A 24405-nucleotide genomic window follows, 5' to 3' on the forward strand; every position below is an offset into this window, starting at 1 on the left:
AAAAAAACCATCGCGCCGTGCGTAGACGATAAGAAAGCTATGCATTGGCATGTGTGAGCATAATTATTATGAAACTTAAAGACTCTTTTTAGATCATAATTTGTAAATAAATATAATTAATAAATAAATTCCTCAAATATAATAGATCTGCCTACTTTTATCTTGATATGCACATTTCAAATTCAAAATAGTGAAGGTTTCAAAGGGGTCGATTGGCATTAGACTTTTCCACGCTGCATCTTGGGAGATCTTTTGTTTATTAGCTACATCTATATCAGTCCAAAAGATCTAGGCTTTTAATAAAGTCTATTATCTGTTTCTTCTTCTTCCTTTTGTGTAGACATAACATGTCAATTTTTTTACGTGGCTCCAGCAAGTTGTCGTTCCATAGTTTTCGTGGTCTTCCCACTAATCATCTTCCTATTGGGAAACCGTCTCTCGCCGTCTTTACTACTTTATTTGTTGTCATTCGTCTTATATGATCGTTCCATTCTCTTTCTTACCCAGTTCTCTTGTTTTTCATCTTGCATATCCGTCGTATATCTGTACTTCTAGCTCTGTCCAATAATGTCTTATCATCGATTTTTTTAAGATTTTTTATCTCTGCTGTTCTTAGCATTCTTTTTGTTCTGTCTGTGTCAGGTCGTGTTTCTGCTGCGTATGTCATTATTGGTTTGATGTCTGATTGTTTTGTAAATTTTGCCTTTCATTTCTTTTCCGATATTTTTATTTTTTCCATATTGTTTCATTCAGGTGACCGTCGAGTCTGTTTGCTCCATTTACTTGATCTTCCACTTCTGTCTCGAGCTTTGCGTAACTAGATAATGTGATGCTTAGATGTTTAAACTCTATCACTTGTTCTATTTTTTGACCCTCCAGTTCCAATTTATATCTTAGTAGATTTGATGTTATAACCATGCATTTTGTCTTTTTTTGAGGAAATTAACATGTTAAATCTTTTGGCAGTTATATTAAATTGGTCCAGCCTACGTTATAAATCATCTTCATCATTCTGGCTTAAGAACCCTACGTGGGTCCTAACCTCCTCAAGAATTTCTCTCCAGTAACCTTCACACAGGTTAAGACCGGTCGACCGAGGAGTAGGCAAACCTCAGTGCCGTTTGACGGTTCTTGTATTTATACAGAAAACGATACTGGTACATCATGAGTGAGGGGAGTAAGCAGATTGAGACCCAGAACTTGAACGGAACCGTATCCCTCTTGATAATGGCTCTAAAATGTGAGTGAGATTAAAATTTCACTGTGAATGAGGATATCGGTCAAGGAGACAAAAAAAATTAAAAAACTATTTCAACCTTTTAATAGAAATCGTTTCTTGCAGATATTTCTGCACTTCTTCAGTTCTAATGACTATAAAGTCATATAAAGATGTCAAACAATGTTAAATGCATAGGCTTAGGTGTTAGAAAATACATTTAATAACTACAATAAAATTACAGTAAAAAACACATTCAGAGTTTTTTTAATTTTATACAAACTTTAAAAAGTCACAAAAATGTCACAGTATGTTAACAAGAAAACAATATAATATAATACAATACTTCTATTCTATTGCTGATGTACAATATATCGAAACATGAAGCCAGGAGAAAAAGTAACTTGTTTTAATTAGAGCTTAGTAAACAATTAAAAAAAACTTTTTTTATAAAAAATACATGGAACGTTAACTTCGTTAACATTGTTGGAGACACCAAAGCAATTAAAAAAGCAACTATTTTTGACAGAAAGGGCTCAACTATTACGAAGAGAAAACAAAATATAACGTGGCTTTCTATCTACGGAAATCAGACTTTGCACGAAAAATCAACTAGGTAACAAAAATGTTCGTTTAAGCAGGACAGAATAGAAAAGTCAAATTTTTTATATCACTGATTAAAAAGGAAGGTTGGATATATAAGGTACCGATGACCCTTGACCATGAAATTGTGTTGGGGAACCTAGAATTAGTGAATGTTAGTGAAATGAATTGTGATATGAATTTATTTAACTCGCCATGAGGTTCCTTTTGGAAAAGATTTTACATCGGATGCGATGTGTGTAAAAAAGCTGAAGTTCTCGTTGAAATGAATATAAGGATTGAGTTTAGAAGTATCAAAGTAGAACCGATGGTAGCTACTTTTTTTCATAGAGGACAAAAATCGAAAATTTAGGCCATGTCTTGATCGGATTTGGGTGTATAAAAGTTAAGTTAATGAAATATAACATTTAACTGAAGGATTTTAAGGATTATTGGGTACTGAGAGCACAAGAGTTCTTGTTGCATCTGATATCACTTTTATGAGATATAACACGCTCTTTAACAGTTCTTTTTGTTTGGCCAATATACTTCAAATGACAGTCTTTGCATAAAATGTTATATACTACATTTGATTTCTCCCAAATATCTAAAGGTGTTTTGATACGTGAAAAGAGATTTCCAACTGTTTTACAATTTTTGATGCCTATTTATATGGGTTTAAACAATTTAGTAAGTTTCTCTGTAACCTGTGGAAAATAGGGTAATGAGGAGGTATAAAGGGTATATAGGTATATAATATAGGAATAAAGATATCTATTAATAAGAAAAGTTGGATAAGAATTCTCAACTAATATAGTTTTTTAATTGAGTGGCTTCCCTTCTGTATAAAGGATGTGACAATTTGTGAGTCCTTAAGGCTAATCCCTGTACAAGGTTGTGTTTAAATCTTATAGGATGAAAGGAATAATAATTAAGGAAGCGATTGCTAGCAACGCTCTTTCTAAACCATTTGGTTCTTAGGATATTGTCAACACCTCGTACAATTAACATGCCAAGGAACGGAATGGTGTTATTTACCTCCATCTCCATGTGAACTGCAAGTGGGGATTGTATTCATTGAAGACAGAAAGGGTGTGAGTAATTTGATCAGTGGGTACGGCCAGGATCAAGTCGTCAACATACCTCTTAACAAAAGGAATGTTGTAATCCAAGTGTCTGAGTTTATCTACAATAAGGTCATCCAAGACGAAACCAACCAAAAGAGGAGAAACAGAAGATCCTATAGGGGTACCCAAAATCTGTAGGTAAAATCTATCATTGAACACCAGATAGTTGGTGTCAAACACCAACTTGACGAGTTTCACGAAAGTTTCCCATCCAAAGGGACAGTGAGGTTCGATTTGATTCCAGTGATTATGTAAAGAGATAAGCACAACAGGTAAAGGTAAGTTGGTAAAGAGAGACACTACATCAAAACTTACTACTTGGAATCCAAAAGGTAGTTGGAAGTTGTTGATAAAATCACTAAACTTGAAGGAGTCTGAGATATTGATCTCGTTATCATGATTAAATGCTGTTGAAAGTATATTAGCCAAAAGACGTGCAATGTTGCAATTGGGAGAATTAATGGATGATACTATGGGACGCATGCACAATTGAGGTTTGTGGATTTTAGGCAAACAGTAAAATCTCGGAGAGATGCCATTGTAATTTTTAAGGGATTTGGCTACAACATCAGTGATAAGATTGGATCTTTTTAACTTGGAGATATGGTTATTGATTCTGGAAGTAAACATACTAATGGGATTTCTGGGTAACGATCAATAATATTGTTCATCATTCAAAAGTAATTGGCTGAGATCCATGTATTGCTCTTTATATATAAGTACAGTGGTATTACCCTTATCACTTAAAAGCACCAAATGTTCAGGATGGTCTTTTAGAAAAGTTCTAGTTTCAATATAGGCTCGATCAATTTCTGATTGTGATTTTTTTGGAGCATTAGTAAATTTTACTTAATTTTACTCGGAATATGTTTTTTACTGTAATTTTATTGTAGTTATTAAATGTATTTAACACCTAAACCTATGCATTTGACATTGTTTGACATCTTTATATGACTTTACAGTCATTAGAACTGAAGAAGTGCAGAAATACTGCACGAAACGTTTTCTATTAAAAGATTGAAATAGTGTATTTAAATTTAGACGGTCGTACCCTTTCAATATACATATATATATATATATATATATATATATATATATATATATATATATATATATATATATATATATATATATATATATATATATAGGTATATATATATATATATATATATATATATATATATATATATATATATATATATATATATAATGTATATTTGAACGTGACAAACAGTAAATGAACATTTAAAAAGATCCAATTTCGAGTTTGCAGGAAATGTGTTAGCTGAAGTAAGAAGTTCGATGGAAATTGATGGCTATAATACTACAAAATATGTTGGGCCGGGCGGGCGAACAAAACCTTCCTGATTTCCCAGACATTAAATGGTATTCAGATCATGTGCGTGAAATACAATACTTGCTTCAAATTGTAAACTGTAGAAACAAAATGCTGTCGTCCAAGAAGTGGCCGGCCTATTTATATTACTAGGCAACAGGTTTCTTCCACCACCAGTAAAAGTAAAACAGACAGTTGATGACTTCGTTTTGGATGATGGAGGGCAATTTCTCAATCTTCCAGTAAATTTAGCTCTACGCTTAAATGCTTTACTCACAGATTTCCTGCAAATGCCCTACGATTATTATTTTTTTCAACGGTAAAATTACAACAGGTTCTTGTCTCATACGAGAAGCAAATGTGCATTATATCGCTCTTTGGATCCAAACGTTATTTGTGGCAACGAGATGCGTACGTGCTTCTTAATTTCAATAACTCATAAAAAACAATAACAATGTAAGATTTTGTACTTAAACTGAAGAATAACTATTTAAACTTTATAAACTAATAGTGTAAACTTGTTTAATATTTTGGCCCACTCATCTTTTTTTACTATGCATTGTGGCGTTTAACTTGTTAATGCACCTTTCATGCTATCAGCAATAATATTGCCATGCTTACCTTTAACCACTATATATAAGTTGTCTACATAGCCTAGTCACAACAACCTTCCCTTTTGAGTTCTTTTAAAAGACTGTCAACCACTATCGCCTACAGTAGAGATAATAAGACACCAAAATTTCAGACATAGTCTACATTATGTTAGATATATAAATAAAATATATGGTCATTAATAGGAAATATACAGTGTTGGGAAAATAAATATACCTAGAATATAATACAAATACAGTTTATACCACAGTATGGTCTACTACTATTTGTCACAGCTTTAGCAAAGTAAATGTGAAGCTGTTTAGTGAGTTAAGTGCTATTAACAGACCTGCTTTTATTTTACTAGCATTAAAACAGGTAAATAGGCAAAACGAGGTAGCCACTGAATCGTTTTGTTCGACGATATTATCTACCAAGGAATAGTTTCATCAAGAATTTATACATTTTCGTATAATGATGAGATGTTATAACAAAGTAAACCATACAATATCAAAGTTATACATTTTCACAGAATTTTTAAAAATAATCGTTTTAAAAACGATTTCCTGGGCGGAAGTTGAAATGTCAAACATTAGTCAAAAATATAATTTCCATTACAATCAATTGTGGCTGTTGAAGTAAGAAATCGGATGTTGAAGTAAGTTTATTATTTTACAAAGCTTACATACGATCTATTTTGGATTACGGAAGTGTTTTGTATGGATCAGCAAGTAATGTACTACTAAATAAAATCAACGTTTTACAGAACTCAGCCTTACGAATATGTTTAGGAGCCATGAGATCCACTCCAGTACAAGCTTTATATTTGGAAGCCTTAGAACCTCCTTTAAATATAAGACGAAGGTTTTTGTCCAAAAAATATTTAATGAAAGTATACTTACTGAACTCATCTCTATACGAAAAGATAGTTACTTTGAATTGCCATGACCTGACAAATAAATATTGGCAAAAAAAGAAATCTCCCTTACTTTGCGAAGCGTATAATCAAAATATAGCACCTTTAAAAAATATAGATAGAACGAACTACATATTCAAAAATTACTCTTCTTTCTTTTTACATACAGATATTATTGTACCAAATTATAGTGAAAATATATATTTAAATAAAAATATTGTTCTATCTATAACAAGCAAATACAAAGAGGCAATAGCTCTATATACAGATGCGTCTAAATCTCCAGATGGAACCGGATGCGCTTTTTTTATACCATCGGAACATATAGAAAAGAAATTCAAACTGAACCCGGAAACTTCGATTTATACAGCAGAGGCTATTGCAATATATGAAGCTTTATTATATGTAGCTGAAGTTGAGTTTGCCCATATTCTAATTTTGTCGGACTCCTTAGCAGTGTTAAAATCCATTAGTAAATATGGACCACCTAACTTACAAGACTGCCCATACATTTATAGAATTAAACATATTATTCAAACTCTTTTAACTAAAGGAATCAATGTACATTTTCTCTGGATTAAAGCACATGCAGGATTTGAACATAATGAATATGTCGACTTATTAGCCAAAGAAAGCAGTTTAACCGATACTGGTATTCTACATAAAGTAACGCTTTCTGACAGTATTGTTTCCTGCAAGTTAACATTACTTCGAGAGTGGAACTACCAGTGGAAGGAATACTCTTTTGTGAACCAAAATAGATACTCGATAATTCAGCCAGATATTCCCAAATTTCCTTGGTACAAGTCTTTTAGAGCTTCCAGGAGGCACATAACCTCCATTATTAGCATACGTTTCGGGCACGCATGTTATCCAGAGCACTTATTTAAAATAAAGGTGTTGGATGATGACAAATGTGAGCATTGTGGAGAGGAAAGTGATTTAGATCATATATTTTTTGGTTGTTCCAAAAACAGTGTCTACTCATCCAAACTTATAAATGATTTATTAAAATATAAAATAGCAGCTCCTTGGAATATACTATATTTATTATCACTTGGCTCTGTAGATATTTACAACTCCTTAATTAAATTTTTAAAAGACAGCAAATTATCATTATAATTCTCTAAAAATTATTTAGTTAATCGTGTTACCTTTGTCTTAAACCATTTGTATAACTTCCTCCTCTCCGTGACCTAGTGTCTTATATAAATAATATAAATAAATGCCTTGATAGGTCCATAGGCGGAGTGTGTCCCTGTTCTCCTAATATCGATGTAATAATCTTTTATTTTGATAGGGCATTTAGGTAAAAATTATAATGATGACTGTCTTAGTCCTTTTGTGTCTGGCTGTATGACGATAAGTCTAAGAAAAAAAAAAAAAAAAAAATTGGTAGAGTAAGCGGTACTGTAGACTAGCGTGAAGCTTCATACTATGTTTCTGTATTTTTAAAATTAAAAAAAATTATAAAACATTTCAAAAATCAAAATAACAAATTATGGTCAGTTTTGACATTTTCTATAAACTCTTCTATAAATTTTTGACTCTTCCGCTGTGACTGTATAAATGGAAAATTTTTTTACTAATTGTATTTATATGAAATTATAAATAAATATTATTTAATAGTAGAATTAATTATTATATAAACTAAATAACATGTTTAAAAATAACAAGTTATATTAAAAGGTGGGTCAGTAGGCAGTACTGTAGACTAGCGTGAAGTTTCATACTATGTTTCCTGTATTTTCAAAATTTAAATAATATATTTAAAATTAAATAAACTAATTTTATTATTTATTCATTTTTTATATTTTAAATGAATTCAAAAAATTATTGTTTGCTCCTAATAAAACCTTTTAACATATTTATTAACAAAGCATAGAACCATATGTTGTTTACTTGTGACAAACCTGTCAAATTCAGACCAAATATTAATAAAAAAAATATCAATCTACATCCTCTATGAGTGGTTCGAAATCCAATATACTCCGTGAACTTTAAGTTTACTCTGAAATGCTGATTATTGTTAAAATGTTGCCCAAGACCGAATTGCATGGTGAAGTAAATATTCTGGAATTTTGCCCAGATCATGACGCTGATCCAACAGGAACAGTCGGTCCAGCCAATTGGATGGTCAGTGGTACCACCAGAGTTCTAGTATATCTTTAATCTAAAATGCACAACCTGTAGAAGCCTGATGAAAAACTTAAATATTCTTTTAATTCTCTTACAAATAAAAGTTTTAGAATTAAATTGATAATGTCTTGATTATTGCACTACCATTTATACTCTATGTAGTACATTTATACTGTGTTCTAACTTTTCCATATTTAATTTTATCATGCAACTGGCGACTTCCATGTCGATTTGTTAATGTTGGATCAAGTTTATATAGTCTAATGCCTTTAATTGTTAAAGCAATCACATTTGTTCTATTAGTATCTGCATGTTAAACCAGGACTTCAGACAGATAGAATCATCTACTAATTTTTTATTCCTTTTCATAACCAATTCACAATCAGTGAAAGTATTTGTGTTCAAATAAGATCTCGAAAATATATAAATAAATAAAAATATTAATATACTAAACAATTTATTCACAAAACATTATAATTATAACTACATTATTCCTACAATTTTATTCCTTCATACAATCTAGGAGCTACAGGAGTACCTAGACTTTGTACTATTTCTACAGTTGGTTTTTCGTTTTCTTCTGCAACTCTATAACTTTGTTGTAGACTGGTTTGATTGTAAAATATATTTAACTTTGGATCTTCTGTAACATTTTCTCCTTTAGATTTTGCTATTCTTTTTATTATTTCTTTAAGGAGTGGAGGGAAGTCCATAGTTTTAGGGAGAATCTTTTGATACTTATATGCTGATGTTTTACAATATTCTTCCTCTTCATCCTTTGGTAATAATCTATAATCTGTTTTATAACTGATACCTTCAATAAGAACAGGTTCTGGAAAAGTTTTCCCTCTAAATGTGTCTTCTACCCAAACTTTAATTTTTCTAGTGTTCTAAAAATTAATATATTTATTAGTAAGAACTACGAAATTTTTAAAACTAAACATTTTGGTGTAAAGTAATAACAGTAAAAATGTTTTTCATATTTGGCAGAGTAAAAATACACTATAATGATATATTTATATTTGCACATTTTTGTTAATTTTGCAAATAAATTACATCAGGTTTTGCTATTACAATCGAAAACCAAGAGTCATTATTTTCCATATTTACCTTATACAAATGAATGTGTACTAAGAAACCAATCTTCCTAAAGTTTTTACTAATTTGTAATACTTTGAAATCGGCAAAACGGTAGTTATCCAACAAAGTTAACAGTTAATACCATTAAATAAGAATTGTAACTTACATCCATTGATGGTTTTTCAGGATTTGGTAAAGTCTCAACTTTTAGAACTTTCATATAAGACTTCTCTGGATATCTTTCTAATTTACTTCGGATTATAATTCGTCCAATGCCATAATTTTTTAAGTTCCCTAATATTTCCCACAAAGATTTTCCCTTAAAATCTGTGGTTCTACCTATAAATTTATAAGGCATTTTAATTCTCTAATATTAGTCCCATTTATTTGCAATGAAAAATTGGGGTTATGTTTAGATTTAGATTTTTTTACTTGTCAAGTCAAACCACAAACACACCACATCACCACAGAATATCTCTGTTAATGTGCTAAAATATCTAACCATTGTTTTAAGTTTGGTAACCACATTTATTAAATGTTCATTATTTCATGATTTTTAAATTCGAAATTACACAAAACTTTTTATTATAAACACAACTGTAAAATATAGATTTTTCTCTTAAAAGAAATTAAAATAATCAAATTGTTTGACATTATCTTTGTCCCCCGTAATTATCTGTTTAAAGTCAAAGATATTAAACCAAGTTTATTAGTTTGATTTCTTGGTTTAACTCCTCAGAGCCTCAGCCTCACGTAGTGATGAATCCAAAACAGAAGAAATCCACTTCTTTTCAATTTTTTTGCAACTGGTCTTTTATGCTTGAGGAAGCAGACGTCAACTCCATTGTAGTCGCTCTGTGGCTGTGGCAGGCGACTTTTCATTGGAAGAAGACAAAATAACATAGTATATACCCCCCCTAGTAAGGTAAGTGCCGGAGAAAAAGTGGGGAGAGAGTTTTTAGCGCCAAATAAGTTCGGAATCGGGAACTAAAAATTTAGCGGCAAATTCAAAATGTAGGTTCTGAATTTAAGGCGGGAAATTCAAAAAGGATATACTGAATTTTAGGCGGGAAATTCAAAAAATAAATTTCTGGCGGGAAATTCAAAATGTTCCGAATATTATATAGAAAACAAATATAGTCATAAAATAATAAATAAAAACTTATTCTATGCCAAAATATATTCTCTGTCCAAAAATGTAGTATACACTTATGCAATTTTGTATACCATAAATGTATAACATATCAGATAGAGACATATGTTTTGGCACAGGAAAAGTTTTTATTTATTATTTTGTGACTATATCTGTTTTCCATTACATTAAAACATCAACATAAAAAACAGATATTCTTAAAAATTTATTTATTTCTGTAATTTATAAAATTTGAGGAATCACAGAGATATAATAAATTATAAAGATCGTCATCACTGCCATTGTGGTGGTCTTCACCTGTATCCACGAAACTAGGCTCCATTCTGAACTTAACCATCTATTCACTGCAACCTGCAAAATGATATATGGAATTACACACAAGCAGCAACCGAAATAAGTAAGCCCTACCTGCGGAGACTTGCATACCCATATGGACATTCAGGCATACAATTCATTGAGGTGAGAAAGATTGGTCCTAGTAAATTAGGGACCACTCCTTCGAGCCCCAATGCTCCCCAGGCTTTCCTCACCCTCCCCCCCATACCACGCTGATGTGCTATGGGAGGCTAGTTTCATCTATATATTTACTGAATAGTGCAGAGCAGCATGAGGCTCTTTAGTCTTGCTATGCTATTTGTATGTTTGTGTATATATATATATATATATATATATATATATATATATATATATATATATATATATATATATATATGTGTGTGTGTGTGTGTGTGTATATGTTAGAGATTTATTATGTATCTAATGTATTTTACACACAAACATATATAAATAAAAAATAAACTATGTTTATGAGTAAAATATGTGCCCATGTATAATTAAAGTAAAATATGTACCTATGTACTACAATGGCGAGTGAAATATCTCATTCATTTACAATTAAAATGTTTTGAAAACCTTTGTAAACAAAGAGTAAGTAACATTCTTTCCAGAACTTACATCAAAGGAGAATTTTTAAATACACAGTGTTCACAAATTATATGCAATTTCTTTGAATTTCATGAATTTGTAACTAAGTATAATTAAAGTAAAATATGTAACTATGTATAATAAAAGGAAAATATGTGATTATGTATAATTAAAGTAAAATATGTAACTATGTACTACAATGGGGAGCGAGACAAGGACATAGCATTTCTCCCAAACTGTTCACCCTTGTTCTATAAGACAAGGTAGATACAGATGAAAGCAATTGTGAAAGACCTAGATTCAGGAGCAGATGGAAAATGTTTGATGATGAAGATATATGTAAAACAATAAAAAGAATTTTAAAGATTCCATATGAGTCCAGTAAATAGAAAACACAATTTTATTTGTTTACAACAAAATGGAAATATGAAACTGTAAACAAGAATGAATAACATACAAATTGTACAGTTTTATACTGGAAATAATTTAATTACACTTATGACCTGTACTTACAAAATTGTTTTCTCCTACTTTCATATTTTCTGTGAGCTACTAATTTCATAGGATCTATCATAGTGTAGTCTGGTTTATTTTTAAGTAAGTTAATAAACTTCTGGTCTCTGCCATTTACAATTGCATTTACACTTTTACACCACATATACAGAGAAAATCTAACAATAAATTTACATATATTTATACCTGTATTTGAATGGATTTTACAGTTGAATGGTGAAAAATTTAAACAATTCAATTTCAATGAAATCTGTATCCTCTTTCTTTACTCTAAATATTTACATATTATATTTACATTGCTCACAGGAAACCTTCAATACTTTCTTTGCTACATATCCTGCAACATAGGTTACAGTACACCTTCCCACCTGAGTTCTCATAACATTTGAAACTGAAAGAGGAAGTGAAACATTCACTTCAGGTGCCAAAGGTTTACAACCTGGTAATACCTCACCTGTTAAAAAAAACCTAATGCATCTAATGCTCCCTCACTAACATCATTTTCACAATTGCTTTCAGGTGAATGAAAAGATATAAAATTATTTATAAGCAAAGTTTTGAAAGTGGTTATAGCATCTGGCACACTTACTGAATGAAAAATGTAAAGACATATTTTTATAATATATTACCAAAGAATATAGAATATTTGATATTACCATGTACCTCAATAAACCTTATAGTTTGAGTTTCTTCTTCTTCAATATCTGCTGCATTCTGAGAGCCTGAAATTTAAATACAATATTTTAACAGAACATAACCAATAAATAAATCTGTTGGACTAATAAATAAACAAGTACTAGATATCTTGATCTTTATCATCATCAGAAATGAACCCAAATAATATGTTGCCCAGAAGGCCCATCAAAATTTATAATAATTAACTACAATTAATATTCATAATACTTATATTAAAAATCAAAGTCATATTTGCGGAATACAATTAAGTACAATTAGATTTATAAGTTTTGATGATTTTAAAATATATAAGTAAGATTCATATGATAGGATTAACATTAATTTAAACAATAACAGTTTAAACATACAAAATATTATTTAATTTAAGTTTGCTAACAAACATTTGCTATGAGGTACAGTGCTTACCTATTGCTGGTAAAAATCCACTTTATCTTCGTCTGTAAAATGTCTAGAGCAAACACGAAATTTATTGTAAACAGTAAGAGGTGTATAATTGTTTAATACTCCTCTCTTAATTACTTTCAACCATTCCAACGTGTCCATTTCATTTTTCGGATTTGGAAAACGAAATCTACTGCTTGTGTGGTCCTTACAACCAGGAACACAACATGGTTGGCTTTTTCTTTTCTTTTATTTTGTTCCATTTTAACGATCAACAATCAATAAGATGATTACAAATGATTACAACAAAGACAAAACAAAACAAAATTCAACTTGCAATATTTCAATGGCGTACAATACAAATAATACAATACCAACAGACCAACACAACACCAACCTTCATTCTTCAACTTCAATTCTTCCACGGCACATGCGTCTCATACCCCCACCTAGAGTGACTGTAGCGCCGCCGCCATTACGTACGACTGGAATCGTCCAAACAAACTTCCCCGCTGCCCTATCTCTCTTGCACTACTATTTCTTTTTATGTACTATGACAAAATAATATGAATCGGAACTGATCGTTAAGGAAAGAAGGAAGTGATCAAGGTGATTTTAATTCGGGAATCGGCTGTCGGTAGGAACTGAGGTGGGTTAAGTGAAAAATTTTATTTCGCGATAATTTCGTTAAATAGAACAAATTTTAAATTAAAAACACATTCGATAACTTTATTCTAAAATAAACTCATTGATATTTTGGTCGCGGAATCCATCTTTCCTTGGAATTGATTAAAAATAAGTTCTCTAAAATAATTAAATTTTTCCAAATTAAACCCAAAAATTTTCGAGCACTAAATTTACTAGCCCATATTTATATTCAGTTCATTAAAAATTAAGTGCTTCCCGTTGTCTAGTGTAGCTATTTTACTAACAGTTCCGAAGTTTTGAAAATCTGAAAAATGACGACCCCAGTTAAAAAAGTACCTATTCATCTGCAAGTGAGTACAATTTTAACAATACCACTCCTGTTTATTTGTTGCTGTAATAGTACTTTAAGATAATTGTTTAAACATGTAAAATTGAATGCCGGTAATCGATACTATTCTAGGTTTGTGCCAGATACATAATTTTCTCAATTTCTGATATTATTGACTATTAAAACTAATAAATAATAAATTAAACTATCAAATATACTGTAATCGAAGATTAGTTAATTTAAAGAAATAAACAACATAGATCGGATTTGTTTTTATTTTTTAAACGCTTTTTGATATAGAATGTGTCAATGCACCAGCTTATTTTTAAAGTTAAATTTATTTTCTCAGTACTCTAAAAATAACTCTCAGCATGGGGGTGAGTTTATACAAATTATAATAGTCTAATCTAAACTTTTGTTTTCATTTTAGGAATATTGTCTTAAAATAAGTTGAATTAATTTATTGGCGTAGCATAAGTAATTAAGTAGGTATAAACTTGAAGATGTTTCTGTTTTTATTATATATGTTTACAATAATACAACCCCAATTTACTGTAAATTTCAATTTATGGCTCTATTTTCTCATGTGTAACATTTATTTTTTTCTAGATTTTCTCCTTCCAATTCAAGTTTTCAATAATATTAGATATTCTTCAATTTCTTCCTTGTCCTAATTTGTTTGTTTGTTTCTTTCAAGAACCATTTCTAAATCAGTCCTTCTGCAATATTCTCTATACAACTATTTTATATTTTTAATTAATGGAAAATTCCATTACATTGCAATTTTTCCTATCAATACAAAAAACCCTAATATCCTAGTGAAATTGGCATTTATATTATTTTTGCCATGTACTACATAATAAAACATTGTTGGTAAAAAATACTAATGATATAAGTATATGTCCACAAATCAATAGAATAAGACTTCATAGATAGATAGCTTGTCTGGAAATAAACAATAAAATTATAAAACATTTTTTATTTATTTATATCAATACAAAACATAGTTAAGGATAATAAACAAAATATGTTTGTTTGTAGTATATTTTATTATAATAGTAAATTTTAAATTTTCATTATTTTGGAATTCAAGAATGAATGGAGTTTGTTTCCAGATCAATTTTGCATTATAAATGTTAGAGCAATCTATAAACCTGTTTCAGTAAAACTATTTAAGATAAAAGACTTTTTTAAATAAATATCTGTTAAGTACCCACATAATGATTTTTCTGGGTCACAATATAGTTTATAAAAGTCTTTACATAAACAGTTTTTTTTAATTTGAACCAAACTTTTGTGTTAATTACTTTTTATAGGGTATTTAAATAATTTTACAATTTTAACAACTTTTATATAAACTAAAAATTAATATTTATGACAGTAATTGTAATTAAAATTAGTGTATTAAATAAGTTAACAGTAAATTAGTCTAGTGTGTAATTAAAACATTTATTGAAACCTGCAATAGAAATTTGTTAAAATATTGAGTTTGAGAAAGCAATTAAATTTGAAACATGGGTATATATTAGGCCAAAAACATCCAATCTAATCTATTCTTTTTTTAATTTAAACAAAAAAGCACTGGGTATTTTGTATATTTTAAATAGAATAAGTACACATTTAAAATTGTTTATGTATAATTTGTTTAATTTTACATACTAAGCTACCGTAAATGGTAAATATTTTGACAATAAATTTAAAATGTTTATAGAATACAAAAAAAGCCTATTTTAGTAAAATCATAATTTTGGTATAAATGTTTTATTTTTAATGGGTTCTGAAACTGTTTTCTTGTGGCATTTTTAATTTAAATACTATATTTATAAATACAAATTTTATGTTTGGGCAAAAATAGTAGAAAAAATGTGTTGAAACATGAAAGGAAGTCCTAATACAATTTGGAGGAAGATGACCAGGATCACTAGAGATACTGCTATTGAAATACTGGGAAAAACCTCAGGAAAGACGTTTGAGAATAAGGAGATCTGGTGGTGGTCTAATGAAGTTCAAGAAAAAATAAGAGAGAAGAGAAGATTATATAAAGAGGCAAGAAAATAGGTCAGACACAGATCTTCAAAACTAAACAGTTGTCAAAAAGGAAGGAAAAGTGGCAGTAGCAAAAGCTAAAGAAGAAGCATATAATAATCTATATGATCAACTTAATACCAGGGAAGGAGAAGCCAAGATTTATAAAATAACCAAACATACAGCAAAGAAAGCAAAAGATATTAATCAGATTAGATATATCAGAGATGAAAATAGTAAAATACTAATTCACGAAAAGGATGTCAAAAAAAGATAAAAAAGTACATTAATAGGTTATTAAATGAAGAATTTAACAGACAACCAATTGAGTTAATGGAGACAGTAGCAGCGATGGTGACCAAAATAACAAACGAAGAAGTGGCTCAAGCAATTCAAAAAATAAAGAAAGGAAAAGCAGTTGGGCCAGATGATATCCCTGGGGAAGTGTGGAAAGCATTAGGAGAGATAGGGACAAATTGGTTAACAGGTTTTATTTAATAGAATTATGGAAGTTGGGAAATTCCAGATGAATGAAGAAGCAATGTATTAGTACCTGTCTACAAAAATAAGGGAGATGTACAACAATGTACAAATTACACGGCCATAAAAATATTTAGTCGCACCATGAAAATATGGGAGAGAGTAATTGACAGATGGATATGTGAAGAAATTGAAATATCCGATAACCAGTTTTGCTTTATGCAAAGCAGATCAACAACAGATGCAATTACCATTATAAGACAGTTGATGGAAAATACAGGAATAAAGAAACAAACGCTCATATGGTATTCACTGATCTTGAGAAAGCATATGATAGAGTTCCTCAGGAGATTCTGTGGCGAGTTACAGATTAATGGAGGAATAGATGGAGATGCATGCAGTAGGATTAGGGTTGGATGGATGAAGTGGAAGGAAGTGAGTGGTGTGTTGTGTGACAGAAAAATTCCAATGAAGCTGAAGGCAAAATTCTATGAAACAGCCATAAGACCAGCTATGATGAACAGAACTGAATGTTGGGCAGTTAAAAAGAAAGAAGAACAACAAATGCATGTGGGGAAAATGAAAATGCTTAGATGGATGAGAAGAGTGACAAAAAAAGATAAAATTAGAAATGAGTATATTAGGGGAAGTCTAGGTATAACACCAACTGTTGCCAAGATGAGAGAGCATAGGTGAAGATGGTTTGGTCATGTTCAACATAGAGACATTAATCACCCAATAAAAAGAATTGAGGATCTGCGGGTTCCTGGAAATAATAGGAGAAGAAGACCAAAAAATACCTGGGGGAGACGCTTAAACAGGACATCTCGGTATTAATATTGATATGACCCAAGATAGACACTTATGGAGAAATCTAATTAGGGAAACCAACCCCACATAGGAATAAAGGCAAAGAGAATGATTATTAAACCACAATTGATTGTACTTAATGAGTCTAACATTTTATGTTTGTTTTACCTTTTTGATTTATAATCCTTATATAATCCTTAAATAATTTTTTTCAAAAAAAAAAATTAAATTAAAAATTTATTAGTCTTAACCTGTAAATGTTTATAAATTGGCATTGGGTGGCAATACCAATTTGACAGTAGAGTTACTTAGTTAGTATCTTGTAGGTATCCTAGTATCATGTATATCAAGATACTATATCAAGTATTCAATCAAGTTCACCATAGAAAAAGAAAACAACAACTCACTATTACTTTTTAATGTGTTAATCACAACAAGGATATATGATATATATCCAAAGTCTACAGAAAACCAACCCACACCAACAGATATTTAAATTATCACTTAAACCACAACATATATAAAAAAAAGGGAGTCATGAAATCACTATATGGTAAAGCTCAAAATCCTTGCTCCAACGAAAATGCATTTCAGAAATTGACTTTAACAAAAAATGATTATCCATTGTTATTTATAACCCATTAATTTCACAAGATTGATGAAAGAAAACAACAAAATAACAAAAATGATCCAGAAATGCCCACAAAAAGGTATTTGAAGATAAGAAGAAGAAGATTTGATCTATTCTATTTGTTTACATGTATTGTTCCATGTATCATTTTTTTGCCTTCAGCACTGCTTTTGTGACATCCTTGAGAACATGCTTAAATACCATATTTTCTGAATACTGGATCATTCGTGTTAGCCATTTCCATTGGTTACCATGTAGCCAAGAATTTAATTTTCTTGATTTAGATGTATGGGCGCAATGCAACAACTTTTTTTTATAAAACTAGAATAATTCCATAGCCACTCGTGGCCAATTTTGGGAGGAAATAAATCCAGTATCAGTTTCTTTTGACTCGATGGTGTTGTTTAAACTGACACAATCTTTTGTGGAACATATCTATGAATTAATTCTTTAATTTGTTTATTAGAAGTTGCCGTAATCACTGAGTTATGTGTAAATATTAAGTTAGTATTAATTTTCTTTTTATTTATTAGCATCACATTACTTCCAGTTAGTGCATAAGGGATACATAATACATCCTTACTTCACTCTCGATCTCAACTTTACAACATACTTATAAATGCATCAAAGAGATTGGTTTACATATGTAATCCTTTCTTTGACTTAAATTTTAATGTAGTTCACCCTAATTATTTTCTTAATTTGGTTTCTAATTAAAATGTATTTTATTACGACTGTATTTTAATATGACACATTAACTTTTAGATGTCAACTCCTATAATACGTTATTATTATTCATCCTATCGCTGCAAAAACTTTATTAGCATATACGCCTACTTCGTTAATAATTCTCTTAATGCGTTAAATATGAATTATGCAACTGATTACTAACATTCGATTATTTGAAAATTTTTAAGTTTTGAAATTAATAACACGAATAATTTTTTTATTAAAATGACCTGTCTTTAATATTTTTTACATAAATAAAAGTAACTTGTACTTAAAGAACAAAAAAAGCTTCGAAATTTTACGTATTTCTACGCTTCTTCTGCCTTTGATTTTGTCCTGCATTGTATTCCATCTTCCTGATTTTTATTGAGTTTAAAACTTTACATTGTTTTCCTAGTTGTTAGAGAACTTGTTCGTTTGTTTTGCGATTCGTCCATAATATTTTCAGAATTTGTCGGTAACACCACCGTAGTATTCTTATCCGCAGCGTAATATTGATATTGCGACCACAAAAAAGTTTTCCCATTCTATTAAAAGTTGACTGTGCAACTTATATGCGGCATCTGATTTCTTTTGTTTAATTATTATCTTCTGTGAACCATGCTCTAAGGTATTTGTACGAGGATATTTGCTCAGTTTCTGTATTATCTAGTATTAGTTTATCTCTGTTTTGTACTTTCGTAATTAGATTAGTTTTCTTCAAATTAATTTTTAATCCAATATTGTTGCAGTGCATATTAAGTTGTGAGCAAGGCGTTACATTTCTTCTAGTGTTCCCGCCAAACGGGATTGTCACGTGGACAGTGTCGTCAGCATATTGTATCTTATTAATAATAATATTAATATAATTTTTTTGGGCTTTTGAACCATACAAGTATGAAGGCAAGTCACAAAAAATTAAATATATAAAATGTACATATATACACATGTACGAAAACAAAGGATAAACATAAATATATCATCACACCCGTACGAAAACTCATCTACGAGTAGAACGTTTTATTCAATAAATATTCTTTGAGTCACTCACCGTTTATTATTAGGTCAGAGCTAATTCACATATAGCTTCACTGAATAAATTAAACAGCAATAGTGATAGAATACACCCTTGGCGCATACGACGGCGAATCTGGATGTCCTCAGTAAGTTCATCTTCAACTTTCACTTTAGCTGTTTGATTCCAGTATAGGTTACATGTAATTCTAATGTCTACGCTGCCTATGTTGTTGTTTAACAAAATTTCTTTAAGATGATTATACTGCCCTCTGTCAAAAGCATTCTCGAAATCTGTGAAACAGGCATTTCCTTCATGATACATATCTAGGCATATTAAGCATTATGCGAAAGAACACTCACTGCAATTATATTACTAAATTGTACACTCAACTGTGTATTACTTATGTTCTTACGTAGGTATTTTATTGTGAATTAATAATTTCAAGGCATGAGTCAGTAAGGCTGTGGTGCGATGTTATTGCATTGGCTTTTTTGGGAAGTGGTATAAATGTCGATTGGAGCCTTTTTAGGTATTATTCTTGTTCTATAGATGAAGTTGAATAGATCCAAAAGTAATCAATATACACAATTTTAAGTAATTTGATGAAAATTCCTCACGCCCGGGAGATTTTCCACTTCTAGCTTGTTTCAATGCATTATCTATTTCTTCTACTATTTCAGACCCGGGGCCCAGTATTACATTTAATTTTTTTGTGCTGTCTCTGTCTTCAAAAGCTACGCTATATAAGCTATATATAAAAAAGTCATATTTTTTCCCAAATTCTTACAGTTCTTGGCAATGCCCACGTAACAATCTCTCTTTCGCTTCTTTTATTTTCTTTCTGTAGTAATCGATCAATTTCTATATATTTCATCGGATTTTATTGTCTTGGATAATTTTGTTTCACCCATTAAAAGTAGTATTTCTTCAGTCATCCAGTCTTCGTTTTCTTTTCTTTGGTTTTAAGTTTTCAGTTACTGCTTCAATTATTGTTTGTTTTATATTCTCCCATTTCTGATAAATATTACAGATACTTTTATTCAGTTCTTGGGCACTATGTAGGTTTGCAGTAAGGGTTTTCATAGTTTGTTCCTTTGTTTGTGGTTGCCTAAATTTCTTAGTATCTATTCGATTCTGTATGGGTTTTTTAATTAACTTCAATTCCATTCGCAATGTGACTACTAAGTGGCTATGGTCTGAACCGATGTCTGCACCAGTTTTAGTTTTGGCAGAAAGTATAGAATTATGAAATCTTCTAATAAGAACAAAATCAATTTGATTTCGGATTATTCTATTTATTGTATCCCCCATAGATTTCCATGTATACAATCTTCTTTTTGGTAGTTCTAAACGTGTAGTAGCTTCTATAAATTCTTCCATCTGGCAGAATTGTATTAGATGTTCAAGTGTTAATTGCAAATAATTATGAAGAACTTCGACATCTGATTAATAGGATTGTGATGAATATGGACTGAAACTAAATATTTTAAAGTAATGGTTGTCGGTAAAACGCCAATACAACCAGAAGTGGTAATAGCTGATGGAGAACAACTGGATAGAACCAATAGTATCACTTATCTTGGTTGTAATATAAATGAGAAGTGGGGCATCAGCAAAGAAATTAGTAAACATATAGAGCTGCATTTTTTAAAATGAAGAAAATCTTATCTGGAAACAATATTACTTTTAAGACAAGACTGAAAATTAGATTAATAAGATGTTATGTGTCATCTATTCTTTTATATGTTGTCGAAGGTTGGACTTTAACAGATAACAAAAACTGACTTCTTCGAAATCTGGGTGTAATGAAGAATTCTGCAAATACGTTGGGAAGATAAAGTTCGTAACGAGTTTTTTGTTGCAGCGGATGGGAAAAGTTTCAGAACAGTCAACTGGAACTGGAATATTTGGCAATGTTATGCGTCACCTAGAGAGATATAATATACTTTATTTAATAATACAAGGCAAGATGCATGGAAGAAGTGGGCTAGGTTAAAGGACAACATCATGGCTTAAAACCCGAGAAAATGGTTTAACAGATCCTATTTGAATTTGAAGGTTTTCCATTCCAAGGACTAATTTCGCATATTTACCACTTGCCTATAAACTTGTGACATTCTAGGTTGCTACTTTCAAGACCTTAACATTAAATGGACAGGGATTTGTCTGGTTTACGACTTAGAAGGTCCTGTGGTCTACATCTATTCCTCCAGTGCGGGATCTTGGATTCATACCTCGGTCCATAATCAGTAAGTTTGTTTACTTTATTTGACATTTGCCATTCACGACTACTAGGCATACTAGGAGTCTTTAATGCAGTAGTTCCCCATTGCTTTCTGCATTCTTATGCAGGTGACCTTGGTTCATCCGCTTTCGAGATCGATTTCTCAATCTTAGGACAAAGGAGTGCCCCATCACGTACCAACTCATCTTCCCGAAGTCGTTGGTCAGTAAGCGGGGGGATTGCAAATACCGGCAATCACTCTGTGAAATTTGCAGGCTTAGCCTGCAGACCAATGCAGTTGGGCGAAGCGTGGCGCGTGGAGCCATAAGTAAGTCTTCTTCTTATTGCACCGTCTCCATTCGGAGGTTGGCGATCCAAATGGCAATTGTAGCTTTGTCAACACATGACCCAAGTATTGTATTTTTCTCTCTTTGATTATGATAAGTGAGTATTGGCTGTCTTATGTTGACCATTTATCAAGACCCATCTTCCGTATATAACACTCTCGATGCAATCGTTCCGATAAATGTGCTACCTCTATAATACAACCCTACACCCATACAAGTCTTGCTACGGAGTATAAATTTAACTAGGCCCTTCACTATAATACTCTCATCACACACTCACGTCTTTCACTCATTCATTTCTTAAACATTATCCTCAATATCTTCAATTTCTTTTTTTTAATGTATGCATTATCACATTGTACATAGCAGTCTCGTCCTTGCCAATTCATTTGTTGATCTGTTGCACCGGTTAAACATTTTTAAAACTAGAACAATACATACATTGAAAATTACTAGGATAGCATATAACAAAGGAAAAATTTATGTCCTTATCCTAAAAATAAATAACACAATAATATTAAAATGTTTAAATACCTCTATTTTCTGTTAGTAATAATTATGTAAAACATAATATACGAGGCGTGTTTTTTAAGTAAGTACCGTTTTGTAATTAAAAAAAGACGTGCAAAGATATGGCAATAATTTTATTTTCACATGAAAGCCTGTACCTTAATCTACTTTTCTATATAATTTCCGTGAATATTGAGGCACTTGTCATAACGTGGCACCAGTTTTTGAATACGCTCCTGATAAAATTCTGCCGCCTGACTTGTTAACCACTGCATCACAAATGTTTTGACTTCGTTATCGTTTTGAAGACGCTGACCGCCCAGGTGTTTCTTCAAGTGCTGGAACAAATGGTAGTCGCTGGGCGCCAGATCAGGGCTGTAAGGAGGATGATCTAGAGTTTCCCATTTAAATGATTTGATGAGATCTTTGGTCTGATTAGCCACATGTGGACGGGCATTGTGATGCAGCAAAACGATACCCTTACTCAACTTGCCACGTCTTTTGTTCTGGATTGCACGACGCAGATTTTTCAATGTCTCACAATAAGACGCTGCATTGATTGTCCCATTACGAGGCAGAAACTCCAATAGCAATACTCCTTTTCTGTCCCAAAAAACTGTGCACATGATTTTCCGGGCAGAAATTGTTTGCTTAAACTTCACTCTTTTGGGTGATGATGAATGTCGCCATTCCATGGATTGTTGTTTCGATTCTGGTGTGACGTAGGCCACCCACGTTTCGTCACCAGTAACAATTTGGTCTAAAAAATATTCACCTTCACTGTGGTACCGCTCAAGGAAAGTCAATGCACTGCCTAAACGTTGGGTTTTGTGCAAATCCGTCAACATTTTTGGAACCCAACGTGAACACAATTTCCGGTAATTCAAGTTCTCGGTAACAATGCGATATAAAACACTACGAGAATACTGAGGAAAGCAGTCGGACAATGATGAAATTGTAAAGAGTCTGTTTTCTCTCACCTTTTCGTCCACTTTCTGCACCAAATTTTCATTAACGACCGAAGGACGCCCACTCCGTTCTTCATCATGCACATTTGTGCGGCCATTTTTAAATGCTCTTACCCATTTCCTTACCATTCCATCACTCATAATGTTTTTTCCGTAAACTTCAACGATCTCACGATGAATATCTATCGGTTTTACGCCTTTAGCACTAAGAAATCGTATAACAGCCCGTGCTTCACAATCAGCGTGACTCACGATTGTTGGAGGCATCTTAAACACTGGAGTAAACAAGTATACAATGAAGAATCAGACTGTAATGGCGTCAGTGCGTAGACAAGAGATGTAGGTAACCAGCGCTCATGCGCGGAACGCCGACCGTAGCGCTGCGGCGGCGGAATCGCAAAATGGTACTTACTTAAAAACATGCCTCGTATTACATCAACAAAAAGTTGAGAATAGCGGATTTTTTATTAAAATTATATTGTGAGATGTATGGTTTCTGTACTAGTGTAACAGCTTTAATAATTGTTGTACATAGATACTTAGTAGGCCAAAATTTGAGTTGAATTTTCAAAATTAATAGATTTTAAAAAATTGATGGTTAAGAAAGAAATAACAAATAAAAATTACTTATTTTAATTATATTTATTCGTGTTATTTTTAGACAGAATTAAAATTATATTTTAATTTTTATTATGGGTCTTAGAATATCATAAAGATAGCCAATATTATAAAGTATTTTTTTGTTAATAAGTTTAGTGTATAGTACTTATATGTAAGAGAATCTTTTGTGTGCTAAAAATGGTAAGCATTTTTTTTTCTACTTTAACTTTCAGGTTTTATCGAAGGTTGAATATTAGCATTTTTAGTTTTTTGCTATATTTAAGTCTCTTGAAATTTTCAACCGCAAAATTAACCTTTTTACAACCTTCGTTTCTTTATATAACTATTCCTGTATTATCAGTCGAAGAATATTAGCTTTCTTTTTTATTATTTTTTATTATAGTACAACTTATTGTTTTATTATTTGGTTCATACGGTTCAAAATAATATACTT

General features: G+C 31.2%; 3 protein-coding genes and 1 long non-coding RNA gene across 7 annotated transcripts in view; 1 reads left to right on the plus strand and 3 right to left on the minus strand.

Moving 5' to 3' along the window:
* Positions 1-2832: 2832 nt before the first annotated feature.
* On the minus strand, positions 2833-3555 carry LOC140435976 (uncharacterized). The gene has a single exon (XM_072524688.1). It carries the CDS (start codon positions 3553-3555, stop codon positions 2833-2835), a length of 723 nt encoding a protein of 240 aa, XP_072380789.1.
* Positions 3556-8347: 4792 nt separating this feature from the next.
* mRpS34 (mitochondrial ribosomal protein S34) lies at positions 8348-9445 on the minus strand. Its single transcript, XM_072524604.1, has 2 exons — positions 9154-9445; positions 8348-8797 (listed from the first exon to the last, which is right to left on the minus strand). The coding sequence occupies exons 1-2, from the start codon at positions 9343-9345 to the stop codon at positions 8402-8404; spliced, it is 588 nt and encodes a 195-aa protein (XP_072380705.1). The 5' UTR covers positions 9346-9445; the 3' UTR covers positions 8348-8401.
* An 887-nt stretch (positions 9446-10332) lies between these two features.
* Positions 10333-13045, minus strand: LOC140437087 (uncharacterized). Of its 2 annotated transcripts, none has more exons than XR_011950346.1 (3): positions 12679-13045; positions 12241-12299; positions 10333-10491 (listed from the first exon to the last, which is right to left on the minus strand). It is a non-coding gene; the product is annotated as an uncharacterized lncRNA (long non-coding RNA). The 2 variants fall into 2 exon arrangements; XR_011950347.1 differs by having other exon boundaries at positions 12234-12299.
* Positions 13046-13227: 182 nt separating this feature from the next.
* The window catches only part of CRMP (Collapsin Response Mediator Protein), a 123775-nt gene continuing 112597 nt past the window's right edge, over positions 13228-24405 (plus strand). Inside the window, exon 1 of one of the 3 annotated variants that reach the window (XM_072526394.1) lies at positions 13228-13652. In XM_072526394.1, coding sequence (XP_072382495.1) covers positions 13614-13652 — 39 coding nt within the window. In that variant the 5' untranslated portion in view covers positions 13228-13613. The remainder of the gene's footprint in view (positions 13653-24405) is intronic. The other 2 variants (XM_072526396.1, XM_072526393.1) reach the window with 2 other exon arrangements.

The sequence above is a fragment of the Diabrotica undecimpunctata genome, chromosome 3 (genome assembly GCF_040954645.1).
Source record: "Diabrotica undecimpunctata isolate CICGRU chromosome 3, icDiaUnde3, whole genome shotgun sequence".
NCBI lineage: Eukaryota > Metazoa > Arthropoda > Insecta > Coleoptera > Chrysomelidae > Diabrotica > Diabrotica undecimpunctata.

Coding starts and splice junctions, on each gene's coding strand:
- mRpS34 (XM_072524604.1), bottom strand. CDS start 9,345: ATGCCTTATAAATTTATAGGTAGAACCACAGATTTTAAGGGAAAATCT. Junction 8,798..9,153: donor CTGAAAAACCATCAATGGAT/GTAAGTTACAAT, acceptor ATTAATTTTTAG/AACACTAGAAAAATTAAAGT.
- LOC140435976 (XM_072524688.1), bottom strand. CDS start 3,555: ATGTTTACTTCCAGAATCAATAACCATATCTCCAAGTTAAAAAGATCC.